This window comes from Pelodiscus sinensis, chromosome 4 (assembly GCF_052426305.1).
Source record: "Pelodiscus sinensis isolate ZL-2025 chromosome 4, ASM5242630v1, whole genome shotgun sequence".
Lineage (NCBI taxonomy): Eukaryota > Metazoa > Chordata > Testudines > Trionychidae > Pelodiscus > Pelodiscus sinensis.
In genome coordinates, this window is record NC_143055.1 from 14,133,097 (window position 1) to 14,154,420 (window position 21,324).

General features: G+C 43.8%; 1 protein-coding gene across 6 annotated transcripts in view; it reads left to right on the plus strand.

Annotated features, from left to right (window-relative positions):
• The window catches only part of ST3GAL5 (ST3 beta-galactoside alpha-2,3-sialyltransferase 5), a 46,208-nt gene extending 38,487 nt beyond the window's left edge, over window positions 1-7,721 (plus strand). For all 6 annotated transcript variants that reach the window (XM_075930937.2, XM_075930941.2, XM_075930935.2 and 3 more), the window contains one exon: window positions 5,045-7,721. In XM_075930937.2, the coding sequence (XP_075787052.2) occupies window positions 5,045-5,308 (264 nt within the window). In that variant the 3' untranslated portion in view covers window positions 5,309-7,721. The remainder of the gene's footprint in view (window positions 1-5,044) is intronic.
• Window positions 7,722-21,324: the final 13,603 nt, after the last annotated feature.

Here is a 21,324-nt window from a genome sequence, read left to right on the forward strand (position 1 = left end):
GGAGGTACTTTGTCCCCTCCAAAGGGTATGAGTAGTTGTACTCTCACCCCCATCCCTCTTCAATCATGGTCTCAGCTGTCAATGAGGGAGAGAGGCAGGCCCCGGCTCCCAAGGCCAAGGGGACCAAAAAGACCAACCCGTTTAGCACAATTGGAGTGGGGTACTCCCTGCAGTTTGCATTCACGCAGCATCACCATTCCCCTTCCCCCATCCCTCTTCAGAGAGTTGCCTCTCACGAGCATCTCCTGAAACAGGAAGTCTGATCACTCCTCGATGCAGGTATGATACAAGAGATCCCCGTGGAAGTCAGGGGTAGGGGTTTCCATTCCTGTTACGTCCTCATACCAAAGGCAAAAGGTGGTCTCAGACCAGTCCTAGTCTTAAGGAATCTCAGCTGCTACACGCGGAAGCTAAAGTTCAGGATGGTCATGCTAGTCACAATAAGCCCATGACATGAAGGATGCATATTTCCACATGTCAATCCTTCTATGTCACAGGCATTACCTCAGATTTACAGTAGCAGAGGCACTACCAGTTTGTGGTGCTACCGTTTGACCTTTGATCTATCCCATGAGTGTTTACTAAATGTACGGCAGTGGCAGCGGCCTTCCTGTGCAAGGGTGGGGGTCCAGGTTTTCCTATACCTGGACGATTGGTTGCTGAAAACGACCTCCGGAGACCAGGTTCACACACATGTAGACTTCCTGTTAGAGCTCTCCAGAACTCTGGCCATCCTCTTCAACAGGGAGAAGTCAGTCCTGAATCGGGTGCAGAGAATAGAATTTATTGGGGCAATCCTAGACTCAGTGTGAAGGGAAAACATCTTTGCCATAGTCTCAGGCCCAGGCCATTTGGGATCTGATATGCACCCTCACCCAGTACCTGGTCACAATGGCAAGGGCATGTCTCAGACTTCTACGCCACATGGTGTCGAGTTGTCACATGATCAGATATGCATGTCTACTCCTCAGATCCCTTCGGGGCTGGCTCTCTTCAGTCTGTGTACCTGTATCTACAGTCTGGACATGGTGGTGTCTATTCCCTACCAAGTGATAATCTCTCAGGTGGTGGTTAGACCGTCTAAACCTGTCATAAGGGGTGCAGTTTGCCCCCTTGATCCCACCCTAACATTGATGACTGATGCCCCAGACCTGGGGTGGGGGAACCCACCCTGTTGACTTGAGAATCGAAGGACTGTGGTTGCCCGTGGACACGAGACTTCACATGAGTGTAAAAGAACTAAGAGCAATCAGACTGGCCTGCCGGATATTCCAATCCCAGATGCAGGGTCAAATGTGTGTTTGGACAATATGACAGCGATGTTCTACATCGGTGGTCTCCAACCTTTTTACACCAAAGATCACTTTTTAAATCTCAGAACAGGCAGAGATCTACCACCCCGCCCCTTCCTTGAAGCCCCGCCCTCTCTATTCTCCTCCTGTCCATCACTTGCTATCCCCAGCCCTTCCTTACACACTCTGATAAACACTTTATTTTTAAATTATGCGATATATAAAATTAAAATAATGTGTTTATAGTTATGAAATAAATGGTCTGTTTTTTTATTCATGCTATTTAAATCTAAAATGAAGCATTTATAATTATACATTTTGTGGGGACAGAGTTCTGAGGCTGGGGGCAGGGGAGAGGGAACAGGGTGCTGGGAGGGCAGAGGACAGGGTTCTGCAGCAGGGGACAGGGTGCTAGTGGGGACAGAGTTTGGGGAGTGGGGACGGGAAACCCCTGTGCCCAACTCACCCCTCCAGCGCTGGCGGCACAGAGAAGCCTCCGCACTCCTCCTCTAGGGCCAACGCCCCGTCCTCCAGCACGCAACAGAGCTGTGGGAGAGGGAGCAGCCCGCACACTTCCGGAACCCCCGGAAGTGACACGGACTTCAGAGAGGACTTCCGTCCACCCCGTGGGAAGCCGGCACTACACTAGAGATAGGTAGTGGGGCTTCTCAGGGGTGGGGGGGAAAATGGGGGTCAGGGTTGCCCAAACGCCTCGCGATCGACTGCTCGAGGCCTCGCGATCGACCAGTCGATCGTGATCGACGGGTTGGTGACCACGGTTCTACATAAACAAGCAGAGGGGCATGCAGTCGTCTTGACTCTTCAGCAAGGTGCAGAGACTGTGGCATTATTGCATAAAGCACAAAATCCACTTGGAAGCCCATTATCTACCTGGGCTACAGCATACACTGGCAGATGTCCTCAGCAGGTCCTTTATTGTCCGCAAGTGGTCAGTCAGGGAATATGTGATACAGTCAATCTTCCACAGGTGGGGGACTCCCCATCTAGATCTGTTGGCCACTCCAGAGAACAAAATGTGTATAGACTTTAGCTCATTCCAGAATCACTGTCAGGTTACATGGGAGACTCATTTGCTATCCACTTGGAGAGAGGGACTCTCCTGTATGCATTTCCCCTGATTCTGCTAGTATGTTGGGTCCTAAAAGTCCGTAGGGACAGGCCCATATAATCCTGTGCCAATATTGGTTCTCCATCCTGCTCAAGTTGTCAGTGGAGGCCCCTGCTCAAGTTGTCAGTGGAGGCCCCGATAACCCTTCCCTTGTACCCGGACCTCCTGATGCAGCATAAGGGACGTCTCAGACAACCAGATCTGTGCTCTGTCTTCCACCTGGGTTCCACCTGTTCTTTGTTTGGCCGCCTCATGGTGACTTGTTTTAGGAAGGGCTTGGACAGTTATATCGATATTGTTGTCCACCTCTACCTGCTTGGGATATGAACCTGGTACATAATAAACGTATGGGACCACCCTCCTTCCCCACTGTTGGAATAGTTAGCAAGAAGGAACTGAGGGAGGATAGGGTCAGTTGTGGTATATATGTGCTGATATAGTGGTGCCACTCTAGAGGTCTTCATGGCTGACCCTACAAGAGCTGCTAGGGGAAAAGTTTCTGACACTCATGCATGCGTACACCTGACTAGAATGAATGTGAACAACACATCTTGAAGAACGCCAGTTTCCTTTTAAGGAAAGGAAGGAGTGAGAATGGTAGAATGCTTCTTTGAAGTATGTCATCAGACTTGACCAACTCTGAGAACTAGGGAAGGTCCCATGGTAAGAAAATAGAAGGAAAAAATAGTTCAAGATACCTGGCAGTTTAAAGTTGCAACAACAAACTATCCAGATGGGAATGAAAGATAGGAAGAATAGTAAAAACACAGTATGGTTCCTGTTTGTATTTGTTACTTATTAATGGCAGGTATATTCATTATATTTTAAAATTTATTTTGAGGCAAGTTTTTTACCTTGCACACTTCTGTGGATAGTAAGAACATAACATAAGAATGGCCGTACTGGGTCAGACCAAAGGTCCATCTAACCCAGTATCCTGTCTACCGACAGTGGCCAGCACTAGGTGCCCCAGAGATGGTGGACCGAAGACAATGATCAAGCGATTTGTCTCCTGCCATCTCTCTCCAGCCTCTGACAGACAGAGGCCAAGGACACCATTTTATCCCCTGGCTAATAGCCTTTTATGGACCTAACCTCCATGAAATTATCTAGTTTCTCTTTAAACTCTATTATAGTCCTAGCCTTCACAGCCTCCTCTGGCAAGGAGTTCCACAGGTTGACTACATGCTGTGTGAAGAAGAACTTTCTTTTATTAGTTTTAAACTTGCTCCCCATTAATTATCAATACAGTTTTGAATTTGGGCGATTCATTTAAAGTCATGTTTTAAGCTGTTGGGTAACAACTTGTCAGAGTCTAATGCAATTCACTGTATGCTTCCTAAGACACTACCTACAGTAATTTTGGAATTGTTAATGATTGTCTTTGAGAAGTCATTGAGGATGGATGAGGTCTCAGAACTAGAGAAGGGCAAACATATCACCTGTCACATCCCTAACTGACACATGTGCATTACATTCTACATTGAAACACATACTTTACAATTAGCATACTAATTTTGTGAGCCAATCCCTGTATCGATTGTAAGGAAACCATGTGCTGCAAGTGTGCTAATGAACAAAGCTGCAGCTGCAAGCTTATTACCTATTACTATTCACCTTAGACTTCAGTCCATCCATGGCTTTTCAGCACATACTATTTATAAGCCCCCTTGGGCATTCTTGCTTCATTCATTATTCAGTTCTGTTTGCCTTTGTTTGCTTTCATTGATGACGAGAAGTCTATACTGCGTTTAGTACTCTTCAGTATTTTCACTCATGACTTGGATAATGGAGTGGAGAACATACTCTAAAACTCGTGGATGATGCCAAAGTGGTCAATAAACAACTGCAAATTACCATTCCTAGGATGAAAAAAAAAAAAAAAGACAGGCACAACTACAAAATAGAAAATAACTGGTTAGGTGGTGGTGTTGCATAAAAAAGCTCTGAGGATAAGGTACATCACAAGTTGAATATGACTCAACAGTCTGTTACAAATGTGATGCTATGCTAACGGCTATATTGGTCTGGGTTATCTTAATAGGATCATAGTATGTTGGGACATGGGAGGTAATTGTTCTACTCTATTTAGCACTGGTGAGAACTCAAGTGCTATGTTCAATTTCTGTCACTGTACTGTAAGAAAGAGGTAGATAAAAATGGAGCAAGAAAACCAATAAAATATTTGGAAAATCTGATTTGAGGAGAAGGGTGTGTTTTTTTTTGTTTTTGTTTTTTTAAGGGCATTCTTCATCCTGAGAGAAGTCTTCAAGTGCAGTATAAAGAGCTGTTATAAAGAGGACAGTGATCAGTTGTTTTCCATGTGCACACAAAGTAATTTACTTAAACTGCAGCAAGGGAGATTTATGCTAGCTTTTAGATTTTTTTTCCTAACTATAAGGATGAGTAAATACTTATAGAGGATTCCAAGGGAGGTTTTAGTACCCCTGTCATGGGTGGTTTCTAAGATGAGATTAGTCAAACATGACAGAGGTCGTCTAATTGTTTTTTGTCTTGCCTCAGAGTGACTTCTGGAGCTCTCTTCCACTCCTACATTTCAGATTCTGTAAAAACTAATAAAGGAGGGAGATGTTATATTGTAAATATTTGTTTTTCTTTTTAGAATGTCCCCACAATTGGGGTCACTGCTGTTGTTCTGGCCACACATTTATGTGATGAAGTGAGTTTAGCAGGATTTGGATATGACCTCAGTCAACCCAACACACCTTTGCATTACTATGACAGTGTCTGCATGGCTGAAATGAATGGACAAACTATGCATAATGTGACAACTGAAACAAAATTCCTACAAAAACTGATAGAAGAAGGGGTTGTGAAAGACCTCAGTGGAGGAATACAGTGTGAATTCTGCAAAAAACCAAGCTAATGACTGGAACTGAGAGCACGGACTGGATTAGAGGTTCCCGCAGCCTTTCCAGCAATGGCCCTTTCAGTGCTCTCATCCTACAAAGACTGAAGAATCCCTGTTTGTATTTCTGTTGCTTTTTAAAGTCAGTTGTATTTGTTTTTGTTTTGTTTTTATTTATTTTGAGGCCAGGTTTTTACCTTGCACACTGTTGTGGATAATTAACAATACAGTTTTGAATTTGGAAAATTTATTTAAAGTATTGTTTTAAGCTGTCTGAAGAAACCTGAAAATTTAAAAGTTTTATATGTGTAGGTCACTCATGGTCCTAGGTGTGTTACCTAATCCAGGGAGAAGAACATTTTTCCCACTGAAGAGGTGTTGCATTTGTGGGTCCATTTGTCAGTATGTGATTCCTCTTTGTATATACAAAGAAAAACGAAGTGGGTTTTTCCACCTGATTTTGCTTCGTTGCTTGCAGCTTCGCAATTGTTTGTGGAAGATCATTCACTTGTGTAACAGTCTACAGATACTTAAGCTACTCCCTTTCTGTACTGATACCTACTTTAGGGCAGGGCTGGGGGGCAAAGGGCAGGAAAGAACAAAACTGATGTGGCAATGGATCTGAACAGTGCATTCATTAAGGCCACATCTAATCATGCCTGGTATTTAAATCATTGACCAGTGTAAATGCTTTAGGATAAGAATTCTGGCTGCTTAACCACTTGACACGTTTGAGTCTAACCATATTATAAATAGACATTTCCTATAGGCTACATCTATCTAAGACTAAACTTTTCTCTTTCCCCTTTCTGCCTCCTGAACAGTGGTTTATAATATGGCTAGGTCAGAAAAAAAAGTTTAAGCATCACTGTTAAAGGAACAGCATCAACATGAATTCCAGTCCTTTTTAAGGAGGAAGTTAAAAAGTAGAGCGTGCTCTTTTGCTAATTTATAAAAATGTTTTACTCTGTGCTGCTGTTTGAAAGGACCCACAAACGAAATGGAAGCTCACTATATAGTAATCACAGTGAAAGTGACTACAGACAAAATAAAAGCTGAAGTATTTTATTTAATCTCCTTCACAGTACAGTAGGTATTAACTTGCAACAATAGTATGTAAAATAAAAATTCAGACTAAAATACAGTTTAAGTTGCTAGTGGCCCTTGCGAATATGGTGTTTGCTTAACCGGGAGGGAAAGAGTGAAATTGTTTGATTTGCGCACCACCTAACACAGGCAACTGTGTGTGCACAAATAACTTAAGAAGAAGTTGCCTTTAAGGAATTAGTGTGCTTTACTAACACTGTATAATGTCTAAGTATAGATTGCTTTTTAAAAGTTCCTGTATAAATGTATTTTCTAATGACTGGGAGTCAATGCAATGCAAAGGAAGTGGAACTGCAGACTTGTGAGTAAGTCTGAACTATTCAAATTTGTAAAGAACAAAGTGGTGGTTATTGGACTACTAATTACTTTTGAGTGCTGCTCCATTATTCAGAGTGAATGAAAAATGCTTTATTTGAATAAGAAATCTTATCAGAAAGTTGATAGAAGTGAATAGATGAAATAGTTACATGAATTACAGGAGTCCCTTTGACTTTCAGGTCACAAACTCTTACTAGTTGCTTTATCTTATGGCAAGATTAAAAATATGCCTAATGTAAATTAGGATTAGATTAAATTGCATCAAGAATATAGGATGTGGGGATGAAATGTAGTATTCATACTTGCCATGAAGAGGTCAAATGCATGAATGCAATAGTTGCATTGGCTATAGTCGTGGAGAGAGAATAAAACAATGCCACTTCACAAAATATAACATTGAAGATAGTGGTTATGAGCCTTATCTTTTCTGAGCACCCTCATCCCCTAAAGTGAATAATCCGAAATCACGTGTTCATTTGTGAAACAGCAATAATATTAACCTTGTAACTTGGAACAAACTAACCTTTTAAACAGCAATACGTTTTTAGTCCATGTTTTTCTATTTCTTTATCAATCAAGTTGTTTACTTGAAAAATTACTAATGTAAATTTTTTTTTACAGATAGCTTATTTTCATTTTAACTATAAGGGGACCAACATGTTATATTGAACAAATAGCTATCTTAATTCCATTCAATGTTACTGAACTATGAAACGATTTGGGGAAAGTTCAATATGTATATGTGGACAGTATTTCACTAAAGTATTTTTAAAGCACTATTTCCTAAAAGGTTTGTTGTGCATCAACTGTTAGTTCATCAAGACTTCACACTGTTACGATGTAAGAATATGAAAATGTGAACTTAATAGAATGAAAGTGTTATGAAAGCAATCAATAGCGTCCTTTGAGAATTTCCATTTATCAGCTCTACAAGATGCTTTAATGTGGGCTTAAACTGTAGTCCGCATGCTTTGTCAGTTGTGAAAAAACTTTGCACAATCCGTATCAGTTCAATCTCTGTGCTTTTTTTCATTGTTACTAGATATGTTTTGACTGTGGTGACTAGAACTTAGTTAATTTTTCAACTTTGAATGGTGGTAGGTGGTTATTTTTCAGCACCTGAAAAAGGCAAAACATGATATACAAGATCTGTTCAATGTTCAAGTATTTAGGCCCATTTAAAATATATATTTTAATTGAAATATCTGTTTCTCAGCACTGATACACTATCAGCCACAGCGGCACTAAGACATATCTCTTTCCCTATGCTATCAACTAGAGAAGAGGCGGATGCAGAGGAATTGTCTTTCTCACCCCAGCTCTCACCTGACAACAGGACCGTGGTACCTTCCTCACATCCTACCTTTAGGCACTGAATGGGGGCAGCAATTCCTGCCCAGGGCCCGCATCCCTGGATGCCAGCACTCATGCCATATGGTGCACAGTGGCTGTACTGGAGCCCTTGGGAATATGTGTATAAAAGGAAACATAGTAAAAAGACAGATAAACAGCCCATGCCTTCCCTGAAAATATTCAAGAGCAGGTTAGACAGACATCTATCAGGGATGTTATAGACCATGCTTGGTCCTTCGTGAGGACAGAGTACTGGACTTCATGATCTCTCGAGGTCCCTTCCAGTTCTAGGATTCTATGATTCCCCTTGATTCCAGTCTCCATCTCCTCAGAGGATGCACCAGATCTGCAAAACCATTAATCAGGGCCAGATAATTCTGCTGACAGCAATTCATCACCTTCACTGGACAAAGCAGTAATGCCATCACCTCTGACTGCGGCGGACGACTTCACATCCTTTCATAAGATCTCCAAAAGGATGGCAGCGGATCTCAATGTTGCAATGGAGGAGGTCTCTGAAACCCAACTCAAGCGTACCAACATTCTACAGGCCATTCCTACAGCCAAGGTCGTACTCCCTATAAATCCTGTGTTTAGGGACCCTGCAAATATGATCTGGCAGACTCCCACAACTATACTGCCCACCTGCAAATGGGCTGATAGAAAATATTAGGTTCCCCCTAAGGGATCCGATTTTCTGCTGCCTAATTTGCTGGTAGTCGAGGTTTCACACCAGAGAAATAAACACCACCAGCCCCGGTCCACCTCAGCTGACAGGGATAGCAAGTGACTAGTCTTCTTTGGGAGAAAGATCTTTAGGTCTTCCACACTTCAGTTGTGAGTTGCTAACTATGCCACGTTGCTTAGCAAATACGATTTCAACAACTAGTTGAAGTTCAATATTTTTATTGACGATATACTGGAGTCAAAGAAACAGCAATTTAAAGCGGTGATCTCCAAAGGACATGCAATTTCACGTACAGCATTACAAGCTACCCTAGATGCTGCTGACATGGCCACTGGGGCGACAGCCAGGGCAGTTTTTATAAGCTGAGCCTCCTGGTTTAACTCCTCAGCTTTCCTAAGGGATATATAGTCTGCAGTGCAGGACCTTCCCTTTGAGGGCAAGAAGCTCTTTTCAACAAAGTCCTCCATTCCATGAAGGACTCGAGCCACAGTATATTCCTTGGGAATTCACATATCTGCAAATAGAAGGTGACGATTTAGATACCAACCCTTCCCAAGACCCAGGTATCCCTCATATACTTACCACCAGCAGAGACAGGAACACTAGCCTCATCAACAACGGGGTTGGGGCAGGCAGCAGTGTAGGTACAATCAGACTAGCACTGCAAATCAGCCGTCTCAGCAAAATAAACAAATTTGAGGCCTCAGCTGAGGTACGGAAAACACTTTCACTTGCTTCAGAGCTACTAACTTCTAAGAAACCATTCAACCATCATTTTCTGCCCTTTTTACACAGCATGGCAGACAAATGAGTTCTTCAATCAATCAGTTCAGGATATACCATCCCATTTATCTCTGTTCCCCTTCCCCATCCTCTTCTGGGACCAATCTCATGACAATATCCCATAACATGAAGTTGACCATCTTCTTAGACTTGGCACTATAGAGCTAGTCCCACAGGGATACGAGGGGACTGGATTCTACTCACACTGCTTCCTCCCTCAAAAGAAGAATGGTGGATGGTGACCCATTTTAGACCTTAGAGCCCTTAACAAATTTGTAAAAAGGCAAAAGTTCAAGATGGTAATGCTCAATACAATCAGTCCTGTTCTGTAGCCTGATGACTAGTTTTCATCTCTTGACTTACAGGATGCCTGTTTTTGTGTGCACATTCATCCTGCTCATAGGTGTATTCTCTGTTTTGTGCTAGGTAAATGCCACTACCAATGCTATCCTGCCATTTGGACTCTTCATGGCACCTAGGATCTTTTCCAAAATACTTGCAATAGTCATCACCTACCAAAGGAAACTCAATGTCATTATTTTTCATTATCTCAATGACCGCCTGTGACGGGGCGGTGGGGATCACATGCCCTAACCCCACACCCTGCACTTGGGTGCCATGGGGCGCAGCCGCCAGGAAGCCCGAGCAGCTCTACCGAGCCTGCTTGGTGGCGGCGGCCGGTGCAGGCACGGGAGCCTCCACCGCGCCCGACTCTGGGGAGGACCCGGCATCCCAGGGCACAGGCGCTGGCGTCCCAGGCCAGGAGCGCTGGGTTCAAAAGCCAGGCGGCCGTGAGCTCGGGGAGGAGAGGCGGAGACCTTGCTGAGCGGTGCGGCGGCAGGTGCAGCCGGCCAGGAACTCTGCGGGACTGGCAGCAGAAGACCCCCTCGACTAGAGAGGGTGAGTCTCGCCTGGCACCCTACTGAACTGAGCAAGGCAGGTCGGAACCAAAGGGGTTGGAGGAAGCAGCCCAGGACAGGGTCGGAAATCCCCGGGAACCGGTGAGTTGCGGGCGTAGGCCTCCCCCTACCCCCGGTCGGGCGGTGCGTTTTGAATGCCTACCCTTAGGGTCCTGGGCTGGGATCTGGAGAGGGGGTGGGCCCAGGTCCCCTCTGCCCCGGTTGGTAACCGGAGAGCCAATTTGGACAGACAGAGCAAGGTGCAGAGATAGGGCCCGTTGGACAGGGCGAAATGTGACATATTCCCCTTTGGATGGGGCGAAACGTTACACCGCCTTATCAAGTCCAGCTCACAGGCACGCTCCCATCATGAGACTCAGTTAGTTACAACTTGCTTCCACTCTTTGGGCCTACTGATGATAAACGAAACAGTCACACTCACACTGGTGCAGTCCGTACAATCTTTAGAGGATCAACTCGACTAGCTTCCTTGCCCACCGAAAGATTTGAGAAGATCAGGGACCTGGTCCAAAAGCTGCACATGATGCCGCAGATAATGGCACATAGTTGCCTTCAGTTGCTTGGCCACATGGCAGCATGCAGTCCAGTGATCTCCAATACATGTCTGTTCACGAGGTGTCTACAGGGTTGGCTTAGCCTGGTTTACAGAGCAAACTATCATCCCCTTACCAAGTCTTTCTGGCCTACAGTAAAAAAAACACTACTGTGGTGCACAAAGACACAGAACCTATGCACAGGAATTCTGTTTCAACCACCAGAGCCCTCTATCATCACAACAGATGCCTCCCTCGTGGGCTGGGGGCTGCACATGGGAAAGCTAACAACACAAGGTCTCTGGACACCAGAGGAAGGGGCTCTCCACATAAATGTATTAGAATTAAGAGCTGTGAGACTAGCCTGCCAACACTTCCTTCTGGTAATAGCATACAAGCATGTCAATATATATATACCAACAATGTCGCCAGCATGTTTTATATAAACAGACAGGGAGGAGCCTGTTCCCAGGGACTCTGCCTTTCCTATGCCATCACTGTCAGTGCGTATTATCTACCAGGCACATTGAATACCACAGCTGATGCATTAAGCAGATTGCTACCTCAACAGCATGAGTGGCAGGTAGATCAGCAGACACTGGATGTGATTTTTATGCACTGGGGTCGCCCTATGGTAGACCTTTTTGCAACAAGCGCCAACAGAAAATGTCTCCTGTACTGCTCCAGCGTGGGCATAAGCAAAAGCTCACTCTAAATGTTCTTATCATTAAATGAAACAGTTGCATGTTCTGCACCTTCCCTCTCATTTCCCTCCTCTGCAGGATACTCAAGATAAGGAGGGACAGGGCCAGAGTCATTCTAATAGCTCCATGCAGGCCCAGACAATCCTGGTTCCCTTTCCTCAGCTGAATGGCACTGTTTCTGCCAATTTCCCTGCCACGCAACCCCAGGCGGTTATATCAACTAGGCATTCAGACACAACACCAGTGTTTCCTCAGACTCCACCTAAAGGCTTGGTACCTGAATGGCTTTTGGGCATAGAATTACAATGTTCCAAACAAATATGCAATGTACTCTTACACAGTCTTGTTGCCTCAACTAGGAAAACGTATTCTGACATGTGGACACACTTGGTTTATTGGGCCATCCCACGTATCCTCTCTCCTGAGATTGCTCCATTACCTGTTATACTTGACTACCTCCAGCACTTAACGCAGTCCAACCTTTCCATCACTTCTGTTAGGGTGCACCTACCTGCTATAACCATGTTCCATTCAAACATAGATGATAGTACAATTTTTGCCCATTCAATGACAAAATGCTTCACGAAGGGCTTACAGTCATCATACCCTGATGTAACTCCACCAAGGGAGCCATGGAACCTTCATCTTATTCTCAACATGCTCACCAATCCTCTATTTGAGCCAATGGCCACTTGTTCCCTTCTTCATCTCTCTATGAAGACCACATTTTTGGTTGCAATTACATCCGCCAGGTGGATGGGAGAAATGGCAGCCCCGATGGTGGATCCTCCGTACACCATCTTCTTGAAAGACAAAGTCACACTATGTACCCGCCCCAAATTTCTCTTCAAGGTACGCTCTTCCTGCCACATAAATCAGATTTGCCTACCTGTATTTTCCCCTGAACCTCATGCCAGTACTTTCAAAGCAAGGAAGTAAATACTAGATGTCCCACGGCTCTCTCATTTTGCATTCACAGAACAAGACCTTTTAGGGCTTTGCCCAGACTTTTCATATCCATTGTAGAATGCAAAGAAGGGCAACAGATATCCTCCAAGACTATCTCACTGGATTTCTGACTGCATAGCCATATACTACCATCACAATCCTCTCATTACACCTACCTCCATCCACAAGGTCCCTCTTGAGGACATATGTCCTGCAGTTACATGGGCTTCTGACCAAATGTTTGTGAAGCACTAGGCACTTTCTCATGAACCTCTCTCTTCAACGAGGGCCTCCAAGGCGGTGCTGTCTACAGCTTACCTGCCAGATCCAAAGTCCCTGCTTCCTTAGGACATATTGCTTTGCAGTCACTTGCTGTGGAGCACCCACAGGGGGAACATCTCTCTCTCAGAGGATGTTACTCACCTTTAGCAGTAACTGACATTCTTCAAGATGAAACAAGAGAAACCTGTGGGTTCTCCTCTATCCTTCCTCCCCTATACTTTGGAACGGGTTTTTTCCCCCCACCGGCCAGGTTTCCATGTGGAGGAAGAACTGAGGGGGAGGGTGTCTGTACATGCATGGTTGCACCACCTGGCACTCGCGTGGCCTGCTGCCACCCATGTGCAGCCCCCCAAGGCACTGCTTTGAAGATTCTGGACTGCAGTGCTAGGATGCATCAACACCTGCTGTGGAGCACCCACAGGGACGCTCATCTTGAAGAACGTTAGTTACTGCTAAAGGTGAGTAACCTCCTCCTTCCAGATAACAAGTAATAAATTATTAGAGCAGTTTTCCTTTAGGCAGAATTTCCAAGAGCAAGCTAACCCCCCTTTTTCTTTTCTTTTTTTCTTTTTTTTAAAAGGGCAGATGTATTCTGCAAAAACTTGTGGTATGCAAAGTGTTTCTCTAGTAACTTATTCCTTTGTTTAAAGAGATATATGCATATTTTTTAATAGACCATCAGTTAATAGCCATGCATCCATAGCTATGTGGCACATTACAATACAGAATGCAGTTGCCTGATGCACAGATACAGAACTGCTTCCTGCTGGCTCAGCCAAGAGGCAACGTTTTTCTGAGCCTGGATGATCCTGCCACTGTGGCCATTTTGGTCATGGGATATAAGACACAAGGTGGGTGAGGTAATCTTTTATTGGGTCATCTTTTGGTGAAAGAGACAAGCCTTCACGCTTACATGGAGTTCTAACTGATAGGCCCTTACCTAGCAGGTGTTAAAGTCTGCTTCTTTGAAATCCAGTGTTCTTTTTCTGCTGCTTTCTCTTTCTTTTTAGACTCAAGAAATCTATCCTTCCATGGTCTCTTTCAGCCACATTGCCTTCCATCTTCAGTTTTGTAACCAATTCATCCCTGTTCGTGATATTAAGCCTAAAATGACTGCCCTCCAATTTCTTTCTGAAACAAGTAGTTGTGGCCAATACATTCCAATGTACTTATTGCACATTTTGTGTTTTGCCATATTACTTGCCCAGCAGATGTCTGGGTAGTTAAAGTTCCTCATTGCTGCTAAGTGTTTTTGGACCTTTCTGTTGCTTGTTGACTTGTTCCCCTTGATTTGTTGATGTATAGTAAACCGTTACTATGATGTCACCCTTGGTTTTTTTTTCCTTTTCCCCTTTATTTTTTATATATAATGCAACATCTCCTTTTCATTCTGGTCCTGATTATTAATACACATCTATGACTGGATGGACTAGTCCATGAAAACCACTTCTGGCGGCCTCCAGGATCCTGTCACGCACATCTCTAGAAAGAAGCAGGGGGGTCATCCCAAGTGCCCTAAAAAAACTGTAGAGGAAGCAACCAATCAGGGAAGGCTGCAAGGGACTAGCCAATCAGAGGGTTGCAGGCTAATATCAAAAGAACAGCAATGCAGACCAGAGTCAATACTTTACTGGAGCCAGAGGAGTGCAGATAGTGCCCTACAAATCTGCAGATATCCATGGACTATTTATGTGGTTCACAGAGCAGATCCGGATTAAAATTTTGTGTCCACGCAGGGCTCTACAGATGGTGTTCTTGGCTGGCGGAAGGGAGTTGCAGCACCAGAGACAGCTCAGTGCTGGCAGGGACCAAGAGAGTGAGAGAGAGTTTTTGGCTGGCTGCTGGGCCTGAACATAGATGATCCCTGAGGTAAAGCGTTGGCCATTTCATCCCCATAATCATTTTTGGTGCCCTTTCCTGAATTTTTTACAATGCCAAGATACCTTTTTTTTGAGGTGAGGCAACCACATCTACATTCAGTATTCAAGATGTGGGTGTTCTATAGATTGGTATAGAAGCAATAAGATATTCTCTCTGTTCTTCTCTATTCCTTTCTTAGGGTATGTCTACACATCAAAGTTAATTCGAAGTAACAGCTGTTATTTTGAAATAACTTTCCTAGTGTCTACACAACACAACCACTATTTCAAAATTAAATCAAAATAGCGGAGGGCTTATTTTGAAATTGGTAAACCTCATTCCACAAGGAATAACGCCAATTTTGAAATAAGTGCTGTGTAGACACTTATTTAGATATAGGGGGCCTCCAGCCCTTCCCAGGGTGCCCTGGTGGCCACTCTGGCTTCAACCAAGAACACTCATCTCCCTCTCCCCCTCCCTGGAGCCCTTAAAGGGGTAGACTCTGGCCACAGTGCCTGTGCCAGCTCCAAGCCTGCCAGCCCAGAGGCAGCAGTTACTGCCCCGACCCAATGGCCCCAAAACATGAACCAGCAAGCCACTGGCAGCCAGCCCTCCACCCCTCCCCAGGAGCAGTCTTCCAGCTCCCAGGAGCCTGCCAGGGCCTGGAGAAGGTGCGCACCTTCCTGGTCCAGGGTGGAGACCACGAACCTTATTCAGGTTTGGGGAGATGTCCCCACGTCCATGATCTCCACACTAGATGGGGGAATGTGACTGTCTATGGCAGGATAGCTGCCAGCCTGGCCACCAAAGGCTACATGCGAACCCAGGAGGAGGTTCGCATGAAAATCAAGTTGATCTAGTGAGACCCTGAGCTTCCCCTCCCCCTTCTTCCCTTGCTTCCCCCTTCCAGCTCCCTCCTCCCAGGTTTCCCCCTCCCCTCTCCCACCCTGTCTCCTTCCCCTCCCACCTCCTTTCTCCAGTCTCACCAGAGTTTCATTCCACCCCCAGTTTTGTTAAATTGAGTTGTGTTCATGAAAATACATGCATCTTATTTTACATCAGGAAGGGGGGTTAGGGTGGGTTAGGTGGAAGGATTTGAGGGAGGAATGAGGCACAAGCCGCCAGTGGGGCAGACCAGGGAGGCTCTTAGTGCTCCTCAGGGTGGAAGCTCTCCCGCAGGGTCTCCTGGATACTGACAGCCCCCCGATGGGCTCCTTGGATGACAGCCTTCAGAAAGTGCAGCCAGGCTCGCAGCAACGTATCCACGAGAAGCACCAGAGTGCCCAGGGGCAGCTCTGGCTCTATGTTGCAGAGTGCTGTGGTGTCCTGAGTGAGGGCAACCAGAGCACGCAGAGACGAAAATGCTTTGCTGTCCCTCATCAAGGAAGGCAAGCAAGCAGGGAAACCTGAGAACTGACTGTCTTGGGGGGGAGAGAGGGTGTCCCTTTAAGCACAGGCCTCAGATAGCCTCAGGCAGCAGCCACACAAAGTAACTCCTGACCTGATGCCCCGCTGGACCTGGTTCTGGCCGGCCTTAAATGCAATTCAGCATCCACTAAGTGTGGACATGCTATTTTGAAATAGCCAAATGATATTTCGAAATGCATTTTGTGTGTAGACGCATTATTTCAAAATACCTTATTTCAAAACTAGATATTTCAAAATAATGGTGTAGTGTAGACGTACCCTTCATGATTCCCGACATTGTTTGCTTTTTTTGACTGCCGCTACTCACTGAGTGGATGTTTTCAGAGAACTATCCACAATGACTCCAAGATCTTGCTCTTGAGTGGTAACAGCTAATTTAGTCCCCATCATTTTACATGTATAAGTGGGATTGTTTTCTAGTGTGCATTACTTTTCATTTATCAACACTGAATTTCATCAGCCTTCTTGCTGCCCACTCATCTACTTTTGTGAGATCCTTTGAATCTCTTCACAGTCTGCTTTGGACTTAACTATCTTGAGCAGTTTGGTATCATCTGCAATTTTTGCCATCTCAGTGATTACCCCTTTCTCAGGATCATTTATCAATATGTTGAATAGGATTGGTCCCAGTAGGGATCCCTGGGGGACACCACTAGTTACCGCTCTCCATTTTGAAAACTGACCATTTATTCCCATCCTTTGTTTCCTATTTAACCAGTTATCAATCCATGAGAGGACCTACCCTCTTATCCCATGACAACTTATTTTACTTAAGAGTCTTAAGGCACTAGCTGGTGTCACTGAAATTCTATGTTTTAGTGTTTCAAAGAGGACAAACATATCCCAACACATGTAAAGAGAATATAAACCTTCTTTGCTGAAGAAGATGGATCGATTATTTCCTGAGAAATACAGTATGAACATATATCCCTTTGTAAGAGAAGACATAAAAGGGCATAAAACTGTGTTTATTGATGGTCTCTCATTTGGATTTTGCAATTATTCTGATAAATTTAACTCAGGATCTCTTGGGACTCTCACTTGAGCATGATTTGCCAGAGAACTTGTATATGAAACACTGTAAACGTGTTGTTGCTGGAAGTAGCAAAAACCGTTCATAGATTGGATCTAGACTATACACTGAATCAATTTGATGTTATTAGTATGCATTTATCTTCTGTTACAAGCTAATGTAACTTTGTTTGCAAGCAATGTTCCTTTTTACTTTTGAGAAGTAATTAAGACATTAGTTTATGAAATTGTAATGAAAATTACTTATGTGACTTTAAAGAATGGAAAGCATGATGAATCAGAAAGCAAGCTAATTATTTCAGTGAACCTTGGCCACCAAATGCTACAGAACTTAAGTAATAATGATGGGTTGAAAATTGTTGCAATCACAGACTGGAGCTATACAAATATTGAGGGTAGACAGATGTTTGATCAGTCATCTAGGATCTTGAAATAATCTGTCCCACTTCCTTGTTTTCAGTGAATTGTCTTTTCTAGTAGCAAGGATTTCAGATGAAAAGGTAAGTGGAGCCTCTGTTGTTAGAGGCAGAGTGTTTTGTTTCAGAGTTGTGAGGCATCATTTTCTTTACAGCATAGCTGTCTTGCTGACACTCAGGAATCCATGTAGTTTAAAAGATACATAATAAAGAGGCCATAAAATAAGCAAAATAAAACTCCATTCGGAGGTTCTAATTCATAAGGCAGATAAAGTTTGCCTTAACAAAAGCCATTCTAAAGATTCATTGAAATTAAAAGATGGCAAGTGCTGCACAGACAAAAAGGAATTTTCTAGCGCCAGCGGCGTTGGATGCTACTTTTCTTCTCTTCAGTAGAATTATTTTCTAAATTCCAGTCCCTTAAAACTGTTCAAACCCATGAGGACATTGGGCTTCCTCAGAGGTCATTGAAGGGCTAATTTTGATCCGGAAAAACTTTTATGACTGGTGATGATGGGCAGAAAGCTCTTGGAATCTCAGGTTAGTTAGTAGGGCACAATAAATGAATCCCACAATCGAATGTGTACGACTTCATCCCAGAGCAAGGTAAGGTTTGTTCTTGTGCCCATGAATTTAGGAATAGAATTTCCTGCCTCTTGAAGATGGAAAGCTGAATATAGGGGATTAGGACTGTGGGTTACAGGAGATCCAGTTATTGATTTTTATTTGAGCACAAGTTTGTGAGCCAAGTTATCTCAATATTCAGTCACTTGTGAGGCATTTTAATGGAATTAGGCACGATGCCTAGTAGATGTGTTTTTGTTTTTACTTTTATTTGAGATTGTGATGCACCAGTTCAGGGGCACACATACCTGCTGGTAACAAAACTGCAATACAGATGCTCTGTGCAGAGGGAACCTCACATGCTTAACATGAATATTATCCTGATGGCTTATTTGTTGCTGTTTTTATTTAGAAGTCTTAATTTCAAGCAATGGTGTTTAAAAAAAAAAGCCCTAGTTAATAATGACAGGAAAGTTATCATATACCTGTCTTAGTTTTGTATGAATCAGAAAACTGACTTTCTAACAAAGTAACAATAGTTTACCGTGATAGAAATGTAGCCATGTTAGTCTGGTGTAGCTGAAACAAAAAACAGGACTAACAAGATGGTTTATTAGGTGATGAGCTTTTGTGGGCCAGACCCATTTCCACTCGGGAACAAATCCACACAGACACACCTTCTGACCCCTGACCAGGATTGTTCTACCTGCTTCCCAAAATCCATAAACCTGGACACCCTGGACGTCCCATCTCGGGTATCGGCACGTTCACTACTGGTTTATCCAGCTATGTAGACTCTTTTCTCAAACCCTATGCAACCAACACCCCCAGCTATTTCCGAGATACTGACTTCCTAAGGAAACTACAAAACATCAATAACCTCCCTGATAACACCATCCTTACCACCATGGACGTAGAAGCGCTATACACCAACATCCCACATGAAGACTGATTACAAGCAATTAGAAACACTATCCCAGAGGACACCACTGCCAACCTGATAGCAGACCTATGTAACTTTGTTCTCACCCACAATTATTTCCAGTTTGAGAACAACTTATACCTCCGGATCAGCGGCACAGCCATGGGTACACGCATGGCCCCACATTACGCTAATATCTTTATGGCTGACTTAGAACAACATTTCCTCAACTCCCATCCCCTTTTACCCCTTCTCTACTTACGCTACATCGATGACATCTTTATGATCTGGACGCATGGCCAAGAAACACTGGAGACATTCCACAGAGATTTTAACAACCTGTACCCCACCATCAATCTCAGCCTGGACCATTCTACACGAGAGATCCATTTCCTGGACACCACAGTACAAATCAGCAATGGAAAATTAGACACTACTCTCTACAGGAAACCCACTGACTCATACAGTTACCTACATGCCCCCAGCTCCCATTCAGAACACACCATACGATCCAAGCCAAGCCCTTCGATACAATCACATCTTCTCTAATCCCACTGACAGAGACCAGAAACTTCAGGATCTCTACCAAGCATTTATAAACCTCAACTACCCACCCGGAGAAATAAAAAAGCAAATTGAAAGAGCCAGACGAATACCTAGAAACCATCTACTTCAAGACAGACCCAAGAAAACCAACAATAGAACACCACTTGTCATCACCTACAGCCCCCAATTTAAACCTGTCCAACACATTATCAATAAACTACAGCCTATACTGGAACAAGATACTAAACTCGAAGAGTCTCTGGGAGACAGACCCATAGTCTCCTATAGACAACCACCTAACCTCAAGATGATTCTTACCAACAACCACAGGACATACCACACTAATACCAACCCTGGTACCTTCCCTTGCAACAAACCCCGTTGCCAGTTTTGTCCACATATTCACTCTTCTGATACCATTATTGGACATAACCTAGGAGTTATAAGATCAAGAACACACATTCCTGCGCATCCAGAAATATAATTTATGCTATCATATGCCGAAAGTGTCCGTCTGCTATGTACATTGGACAGATGTCTCGGACACTTCGCCAAAGAATCAATGCCCACAAAACAGATATTAGACAGGATCACAAAGAAAAAAGTTTCTTGCCATTTCAACCAGAAAGGACATTGTCTCAACGACTTGATTACCTGCATCCTGCTTCAAAGAACTTTTAAGACTACACTTGAAAGAGAATCCTCTGAACTGTCATGCTTAAATTCGACACTTTGCACCTAAGTTTAAACAGACATTAATTATCTTACCCATTACAAAGATAGCTTCCCCAATTATCACCTTTAATATCATTAGCTCACAGACATTTACCTTCTCCCCCCCCCACTCCCATCCCCCTTCTATTCTGAAATTTGATTTGTCCTTTTCATATCTGCTCATTTTTTTTTAAATTGTATCCTTTGGTATATATGGTTGTGACAATTTTCTTCCACTATTTGATCTGAGGAAGTGGGTCTGGCCCACGAAAGCTCATCACCTAATAAACTATCTTGTTAGTCTTTAAAGTTCTACATAGTCCTGTTAATAGTTTACCGGGTTGCATTTCTCAATGCACTCTGGGTTGCGGTGTAGTAAGATGAGGGCCTGAAAGAAAAGTCCATGTAGCACAGGCCTGGTTTGAGGCCTGAGACCTAGAAAACAATAAACAAAACTTGGCTAACATAAAACTAAGCTGCTCACAGAACTTGGCATGAACAGGGCTGACTGTGAAAAGCACTAATTGGTAATAGGCCCAGGTGTAGAACAGTAATTGGTACAAGGTAGTAGGTGTAAACCAGTAATTGATACTGGTCATAAGTTGACAGCACATTCCAGAAGGATGGTACCATCAGCTTTTTAAAAAAGAACCTTGGTACCTATACTCTCCGGAGATACTGAATAGAGATGTTCTAATCGAACCACGAGGTGCAGGGTGATGGGTGGTATCTAAGTAGTGTGAGAAAGTGGTAACCTGACACCAACTTGACACATCAGGAATGACGTGTAACATGTTTGTACGGAATATAAAGTGCTATCTAGGAGGGACAGCCTTTGTCTGGTCTAGGGGGGCAGTGGCACCTCCCACAGACTGTGTTGTGTCCATAGTTAGGGGGTACATTCGTGAAGTGGTTC